Source organism: Chrysochloris asiatica, unplaced genomic scaffold (assembly GCF_000296735.1).
Source record: "Chrysochloris asiatica unplaced genomic scaffold, ChrAsi1.0 scaffold00205, whole genome shotgun sequence".
NCBI lineage: Eukaryota > Metazoa > Chordata > Mammalia > Afrosoricida > Chrysochloridae > Chrysochloris > Chrysochloris asiatica.
The window spans coordinates 1,621,327-1,630,787 of NW_006408723.1; the positions used below are offsets into that span (position 1 = coordinate 1,621,327).

General features: G+C 37.7%; 1 protein-coding gene across 1 annotated transcript in view; it reads right to left on the reverse strand.

Annotated features, from left to right (window-relative positions):
• Positions 1-9,461, reverse strand: part of SHC3 (SHC (Src homology 2 domain containing) transforming protein 3) — a 460,599-nt gene that overhangs the window by 73,843 nt on the left and 377,295 nt on the right. Inside the window, exon 9 of the mRNA XM_006872582.1 lies at positions 1,501-1,588. Coding sequence (XP_006872644.1) covers positions 1,501-1,588 — 88 coding nt within the window. The remainder of the gene's footprint in view (positions 1-1,500; positions 1,589-9,461) is intronic.

Here is a 9,461-nt window from a genome sequence, read left to right on the forward strand (position 1 = left end):
GGGAGGATAGGGAATTCATTGGTGCAACTTTCCTGATTTTTTTCTCACCAGTACAGTTTTCAGTTTTCTTAAACCTTCTTCATAAGAAACCCCATGATTGTCCTGTATCCTTTGAAAAAACAGTCATCACAACCTTCTGAACTGACTTCTCTGCCTTTAATTGAATTTGCCTAGCAGATTCCCTGGGAAGATGCAATTTAATAGGTTTTATAAGATATGAAGCCCTGATAGAGTAGTGGGTTACATGTTGGGCTGCTAACAGCAAGTACAATTCAAGTCCACCTGTCGTTCTATGGTAGAAAGATAAGGCTTACTGCTACGGTAAAGATTTACAGCTTGGGAACCCTATAAAGGGTTGCTATGAGTAGGAGCTGACTCAATGGTACACAGCATCAGAGAAGCATAAGCTGTGTCCTTTAAAAGTGCCCAAGCATATGATAGCCTTATTCCCTGGATGTCTAGCCCTGCCACATACTTATCTGTCAGCATCTATCCACATACCTCTGTCTGTCTTAAGTGGCATTAAAGAAAGCAAGAGGATCATTTTTTTTCCCCTTAAAAATATGTTCTCCCTTACAACTTTGGGCACATCTCAAAGAAGTTTTTGTCTTGGTACTTCTTTGAGATGTGCCCAAGCACTTATGTTAGGGTACGTGTTTAGATGTTACTTGTGAAGCAGACCCTCCAAGGGGAGGCAATGAGTGGAAAAAAGAGGGCATGTCAATGAGCAAGTTATTGCTATGAACCACCATGGCTCAACCCTGCTGGGAATTTGTAGACATAATTAACACCCTTTAGTTGTTGTTAATATTATGTGCCATCGAGTCAGTTCCAACCCATAGCGACCCTGAACTGGGTTTCCGAGGCTGTAAATCTTTATGGGAGCAGAAAGCCTCATCTTTCTCCCATGGAGGAGCTAGTAGTTTCGAACTGCTGACCTTGCGGTTTGCAGCCCAATTTGCAACCACTATGCTAACACCCTTTAGAGTTACCCTCTATTCTCATTTGAAATTGGTTGAAGGTGCTTCTGGAAATGCCTGCTCTTCAGCACAAGGAATATAATCTCTCATGCCAGAAGAAGCCTTTAGGCGACAGTCTCCAGGGTCCTGTGGGTTCAGTATTGGAACCTGGAACCTAGAGTGGTGATTCTGTGACACCAAGTCAGCTCCAATACTTAGGGACTCTGTATAGAGTTTTTGAAGTTGTAAATCTCTATGGGAGCAAAAAGTCTTATTTTTCTCCCATAGAGCACCTAGTGAACTTGAACTTCCGACCTTGTATTTAGCAGCCCAATATGTAACTCACTATACCAACAGGATTCCTTTAAACACTCTAGGAGGCTACTATTTCTACGACATAATTAGGAATCTGTCATACCAAACACGGCAAATAATTTTAATAGGTTCCTCTGCCAGTCCACAAGACATGAACTACCTACTGATGCACAGATTACTTTTTACCAACATTCTTGCTTCTAACCTACCTTACTTTGCCTCTTACCTTGTCTAACAGGTGGTTGCTGCCAGTCTTCACCAAACTTGTCCCCTACATGTCTTCCTTGGTAATATGTTTGTTCTTTTCCTGCAAACTACAAACAGAGGTAAATATACAGCACAAAGAAAAAAAAATTATCTTCTTTGATTTTGCCATCTTTGAAAGCCATACCATAGTAGGAGAAACCTTTATCGTAGCTTTATTGCATCCCATATTACACCTGTTTTCTCTTCATGCTTCATAGTAGGCATTAAGATTTATAAATAAGTTATTATGAATATAAGGAAGAGTTTGCATCTCCCATAAAACAGTGTATACTGTCTTTGTTTTCATAACCCCCATGTGCACATTTCCTTGATAACTGTGACACAAATTGAGTTCATCTATATGTAGCTTCAGAACTCAATAAAGGTCAGCACAAACTGAATGGGTATGGGAGAAAGAGTGGGAGTATATACTTCCAAATATATAAAGGTTTGACAGAAGATATTTGTACATGGATATTTGTGTGGTGGAACATATAAGGGGGGAAGTTATGAAAACTTCTAAGGCATTACTAAACACCTTGAGGGAATGAGTTGCCGGGCCTTTGGGCTCAGGACCATATCTTGAAGAACACCATGGTCAATTAGCATAAAATAGTCTAAAAAGACAAATGTTCTACAGTCTTCTTTGGTAAGTAGCAACTGGGATCTTACAAGCTCATGAATGGCCATCTAAGATGCAACTATTGTTTTCTTCTCGCCCAGAGGAAAAATTGAGATAATTAAAATTGAGAATTGAAGTCACTTAAAAACAATTAGTCCAATGAATGGACAATGTGAACATCCATCTCCATGATCCTTAGACCAGAACAAATATATGGTGCCTGACTACCAACAACAACTACTCTGAAAGGGATCAGATTAGAAGCTCCTGGATAGAGTGAAAGAAAATGAGGAACAATCTCAAAATCATAAAAAACAAAACAAAACAAAACAGGCTTACTGTTACACAGAGACTGCTGAAACCCCAAGTCTATGGCCCCTACTTACCCTTCAGATCTGGAACTAAATTCATGCATGTGGCTCAATTTTCAGCAAGGAAATATATAAGTCAGACATAGTATCAGGAGATGAAAACATTTTAAATAACACCATACTATTGTCAGATATAGTGTTAGAAAATGAGCCACTCAGTTTGGAAGACACACAAAATATGACTGAGAAAGAGCTATCTCCCAAAAGGAAAGTTGATCATGATGATATGAGTAGAATAAAGCTTACTGTACATTCATTTGCTGATGGGGCACAAGTCAAAATGAGGAGAAACCATTATAAACATCCACTAATAATTAGAGCATGCAATGTACAAATTATGAATCTAGAAAAATTGGAAGTTGTCAAAAATAAAATGCATAAACATCAATATTCTGGGCATTAGTGAGCTGAAATGGCCATATTATATCAGACAATTATATGATTTACTATACCAGGAATGAAAAAATTTAAAAGAAATAGTACAGCATTCATTATCAAAAAGAATATTTATCTTGAAGCATAATGCTGTCATTGGTAGGATAATATTGATACGACTGTAAGGAAGACAGTTAATATAATTCAAATTTATACAACCACTAAAATCAATGATGATGAAACTGAAGAATTTCACCAACTTCTTCAGTCTGAAAATGATTAACATGCAATCAAGATGTATTCATAATTACTGGTAATTGGAATGCAAAGGTTGGAAGGATCAGTAGTGTCCTTGGTGATAGAAATGATGTTGAAGACCACATGATAGAATTTTCCAATACCAACAACCTCTTCATTGCAAATACCTTTTTATAAACAACAAAATACACATGGACCTCACCAGATGGAATACACAATCTTGTGTGGGGCAAAGCAGGGGAAGGATTGGAGCGGCCACGGACACCTGACAGAGCAACGGAGATAGAGGTGTGGACATTCTTTTTTACTGGTATCTGTTCATTGGTCCCTTGCTGTCTGCATACCTCCATTCTGGTGACTATAGGGGTGCCTGAGTTAGTGGACACCCCAACCCCACCCTCGGAGGGTTCTACTATGCATGTGCACAGATCTCCTCAAAATTTAAAGAGACATTTTCCAATTAAAGCCAAACAGCCACAGCTGGCCCTGAACTGTTTATAACTAGAAAAAAGACCTGAACAGGGATTGTGGAGTGGGACAAGCAGACAAAACAGGAAATAAGCCAAAAATTAAATCCTAAGTTACATCACAATGACCCACAGTGGCATCTTGAAATTTGTAAAGAAGAAGAAGGAAAAGGGAAGTGAATTTCCTGATCATATTTACCTGGAGGCAATCAGAAAGCATAAAAAATACCCAAATACATACTCATCTAAGTTTTAAGGCCATAGACAACCCCTGAATATGCTGAAAAACAGAAGCAGATGATCATATCTGCACATGTCCAGAAACGAGATAAAGTGACTGAGTCAAATGAGTTGGAACTTGACCTACACTCCATACAGGAAAATGGGCAGACCTTGGAAATGCCAGAGAAGGAATGGAGAAAAATGATTATAAAATGTATCAAAACACTATATAATGAACTTGAAAAAAATAAGGAAGAAGTCAGGAAAGCGCTACAGGAATAATCAAATAAGATAGATACAGCATTGGAAACAATTAAAAACCTACAGAAAGAGGTCCAAATGATTAATAATAGAATATCAGAAATAGACAATACACTGAAAGGGCAAAGGAGTAGAATTGAAGAGATAGAAACCAGAAATAAATCTCTCAACACTACTAAGATAGAAGAACAAATACAAAAATACAAATACAAAAAAGGATAAAAAAAATCTGAAGAAGGCCTAAGATTCATGTTGGACAACATGAAGAGGAATAACATAAGAATTATTGGCATTCAGGAACAGGAACAATCACACAAGTCCACAGAGGAGATAGTTGAAGAGCTTCTGGAAGAAAATTTTCCTAACATTCTGAAAAGTGAAAAGATAAGCATTCAAGAAGCTCAACGAACCCCAGGATGGATAGATCCTAAAAGACAATCACCAAGCTCTCCAAAATCAGAGATAAGGACAGGATCTTGAAAGCAGCTAGGGAAAAGAGAAATATAACATACAAAGGCAAGCAAATCAGATTAAGCTCAGATTTCTCAGCAGAAACCGTGCAGGCAAGAAGGCAATGGGGAGACATATATAAAACCCTGAAAGAAAAAAACTTGCACCCAAGAATCCTCTACCCAGCAAAGCAGTCTATCAAATATGATGGTGTAATCAAAACATTCCAGGACAAACAAAAGCTAAGGGATTTTGCCAAAGTCAACCCTGCTATGAAAAACATCCTAAAGGAAGTTCTGTGGACTGAGAACCAACAAGAACAGACAACAACCACAGAATGACGTACGTGGCAGCATCACCTGAACTTAATCAACAAATGGAAGAGTCAAGAACAGAATAAAATTATAAGAACAGAGGATCTGGGAGGTCAGTCTATGATCAAACAATTGCAATGTGAAAGAAGGTAAACACAGAGGAACAGAGATCCACGTGGTGGGAAGGTCAGGTACATTACTGGATAAAATAGACTGTCTTAAATGGAGGGAAGAACTAATGGAATATAAGGTAACCACAATGGGGTTGGAGTGGGAGGTTTAGTTTGGGTGTTGGGGAGGGCAATCCAAGAAAGAATGTTGGGAAACATGATTAGAGAAAACTTGTAAGCCCATCATCAGCCTATAACTGATTGGAATACTTAAAAGGGATTCTACAACTTGCCCAGTGAAATAGGACTCATGCAAAGCCTTTACAGAGTATAGGACCGTAGGTGGAATCCTGTGTCCCATCCACAACCTTATGAGGTGGGACATTCCCACTAGGAAGGACAAGCAGATTGGAATGGCTAAAGTGACAGAAGATACATCTTCATGATGAACCTGACCTATACTCAGAGTGGTAGTTACTTTAAATACCATCAGAGAGGGAAAGAGTCTTCACATCAAGTATCAATGCTATCCACTGTGTACACAGGGTAGATAGGGATGGGCAACTGAGACATTGGCTACCTAAAATGAGGGGGCAATAAAGGCACGAAGTGACTGACTTACAAGGTTTCAAGAGGGAGTTTAGTTTAAGAGTATGAGGGGAACGAAAGAGTCCCCACTGAATAGCTGTCATCTTGTCTAGATGGGTCTGGTGAAAAGAGATGGGGATAAGATTCGTAAGATTCTTACAATGTTATCATGACTAATCGCGACTGTTACAATTGTAAAGGTAGAAGTTTTGTAACAAAGAAAGGGGAGTGGTTAATCTTACAGTCCAGAAACAGAGGACCCTAGGACCATCAAGAAAGGAACGCACAAGCAGAATATGGAACCTTATCCAGAAAAGCAGCCGCACCAGAGATGGAGGCAGAGATGGGAGCATGGAGAGGGGGAGCAGCTGAGGACTCTAAATTCATGGACTAAGAAGAGAGGGACTAGAAGCTGGTGGCCAGGAGCAGACTTGCAGAATATGCCCTGTGGAGATGTAAATTATTATATATGCCTGAGTGGGGTTTTTTTGTTCATTTGTTTTTAAAAAATCTAAACTGGATACAGAGAAATACTGTTAACTGATGATACATGGAGGGGAGTATAATCATTGTAATGAAACAAGGTATATGATTTGTTGAATGTAAAACTGATGATATGCCCTTTAAACTTTCACTCAATCCACAATAAAAACCTTAAAAAACAAAACAAAACAAAAAAACACAGAAACACACAAAGCACCACTGTGCAAGAAACTGACAGATGATTGGTGACATTTTGTGCGAGTAATTTCAAAATGTCAATAATGCTGAAGTTGAGAAACCCTGGTGTAGACTATTAAGAATATTATCTGAAACATCCCATGTATTTTATTTTATTTTATCATGGTGTTGAAAATACTATATAAAATAAATCTCACAATCTCTCTAAAAAAAAAAAAGAATATCATACAGGAAGAGAGCAAAAGGTCATTGAAAAGACAGGAAGTAAAGAAAAGACCAAAATGAATTTCAGAAGATACTCTATAACTTGCTCTCCAGCTTAGACTAGCTAAAGCAAATGCAAGAAAAGAGGAGGGGCTTCCATTTTTGGTGGTGGCAGAGGCAGAGTCATGGATCACTCTTTCCCAGGAGTTGGAGCTTTCTCCCCCTTCCTTACATAAGAAGAGACAGCAACTGCTCCCATATAGCCAAGCTACAAGCATACCCTGTAATACCCCACCATCTGGACAAGAGCCAAAACCAGCTGCTAGGCATTACACGTGAAAAGGGAAGAATATCTCCAGATCACATCCACCAGGAGACACTTAGTAAGATTAAAACAAAGCAATATACATCCATTTAAGCATTACAAATCCACATAACTGCTGAAAATGTCCAACAAAACACAATTAAAGATCTCAATACATGTCCAAAAACAAAACAAAAAAGTAACTGAGGCAAATGAGCTGGAAACAGACAAAGACTTTCCAGTAGAAGAGCAGGCTCTGGATGTGACTGAGAAGGAATTCATAAGAATGATATGGAAACAAATTCAAATGTTCCAAAAAGGGGTGGAGGAAAATAAGGAAGAAATCAGGAAAGTGCTACAGGAGCAATCAAACAAGATAGATATGACATTGGAAACAATCCAAAACCTGCAAAAAGAAGTCCAGATAATTAATAATAAATTACCGGAAATGACAATACACTGATAGGGCAAAGGAGTAGATTGGAAGAGATGGAAGCCCGAATCAGTGATCTGGAAGACAAATCTCTCAGTACTACTAAGATAGAAGAGCAAGCAGAAAAAAGGATTAAAAACTCTGAAGAGAGTCTAAGATTCATGCTGGATAACATGAAGAAGAATAATTATCAATCAAATACGATGGTGCTATCAAAACATTCCAGTATAAACAGAAACTAAGAGATTTTGTCAAAGCTAATCCAGTGCCTCAAAACATGCGAAAGGGAGTTCTTTAGAATTAAAACAAGCAAGAACAGACAACAACCAGATTGACAGACGCGGCAACACCACCTGGAACTCAGCCAACAGGTAGCAGAGTTTAGAACAGAACAAAAGTACAGCAATGAATTCAGAGGGCCTGTGAGGCCAACCAAAGATCAAAATAGTAACAATGTCAAAGAAGGGAAGAACATAGGAATAGAGAGCCAGGTGGTGAGGAAGTTGAGTAGCTTGCAGGATACAATAGACTGTCATAAACACAGGGAAAACTTAATAGACTATAGAGTAACTCCAAAGAAAATTAATACTTCACACAATTTACCTAGAAAATGAAGATCCAAGCAGAAGAAGGAAACATTAAAACTAAGAAAAAAACAAACAAACAAACAAGAAAAAGCACAAAAAACATGAACTCAGCACAAGAAGGCATGCAGAACAAAGGAACAAACAGCACCACAAAAAAATCAACATAATGACAGCATTTAATCCATACCTATTGATAATTACACTGAATGTCAGTGGATTAAAGGCACCAGTGAAGAGACTGAGAGTAGCTAAATGGATAAGAAAACAAGACCCCTCAATATTCTACCTACAAGAGATAAACCTTACACACAAAGAAAAAAACAGACTAAAAGTTAAAGGATGGAAAAAAATATACCAAGCTAACAGCAATAAAAAATAAGCAGGAGTGACAATGCTTATCTGTAATAAAATAAACTTTAAGGTAAAAACCACCATAAGGGATAAAGAAGGACACTATCTCATGATTAAAGGGTTAGTTGAGCAAGATGATATAACCATAATTATCATCTAATCTCCAAATGACAGGGCACCAAGATATATAAACCAAATCCTACTAGAAACGAAGAAAGAAATAGATAAATCTACAATTATAGTGGGAGATTTTAATATGCCACTTTTGAAAAGGGATAGAACAACCAGACAGAAATTCGACAAAGCTACAGAGGAACTAAACAGCACAATCAACAAACTTGACCTCATAGATGTGTACAGAGCATACAACCCAACAACAACACAATATGCATTCTTCTCCATGCACATGGAACATTCTCCAGCATTGAACATGTGTTAGGTCACAAAGCAAGCCTCTATAAATTTACAAACATCAGAATATTACAAAGCATCTTTTCAGACCACAATGCCATAAAATTAGAAATCAACAATAAGACCAAGGAAATAAATGTTAATATATGGAAATTGAATAACACCTTGCTGAAGAGCAACTGGATAATAAAAGAAATTAAACGAGAATTCAGAACGTTCCTAGAAACAAATGAGAATGAAAACACAACATACCAAAATCTTTGGGACACGGTGAAAGCAGTGCTGAGAGGTCAATTTATTGTGATAAATGCACACATCCAAAAAGAAGAAGGAATCAAAATTAACGCATTAGCACAGCATATCCAGCAACTAGCAACAGACCAAGAGAGGGAAGCTACAGTCACCAAAAGAAAAGAAATAATAAAGATCAGAGCAGAAATAAATGAGACTGAAAACAGGAAAACACTATACAAAGAATCAACAGGACAAGAAGCTGGTTCTTTGAAAGGATTAATAAAATTGACAAACTATTGGAAAATCTAACAAAAGAAAATGGGGAGAAGACACAAACATCATGTATTGGACACCACATGGGCAATGTCACAACAGAACTAAAGGAAATCAAACGGATAACAGAATAAGATGAAGAGTTGTACTCCAACACATTTGAAAACTTAGAAGAGATGGATACATTTTTAGAAAAACACGACCTACCTAAACTCACACAGAGTGAAGTAGAAGATTTGAACAGACCCATAACAATGGAAGAAATTGATCAGGTCATCAAAAAACTTACAACCAAAAGAAGTCTAGGTCCAGATGGCTTCATTGGTGAGTTCTACCAGACATTCAGGGAAGAGTTGTCACCAATTCTACTCAAATTATTCCAGAATAAAGAGGAAGATGGAAAACTTCCTAATACATTTTATGAA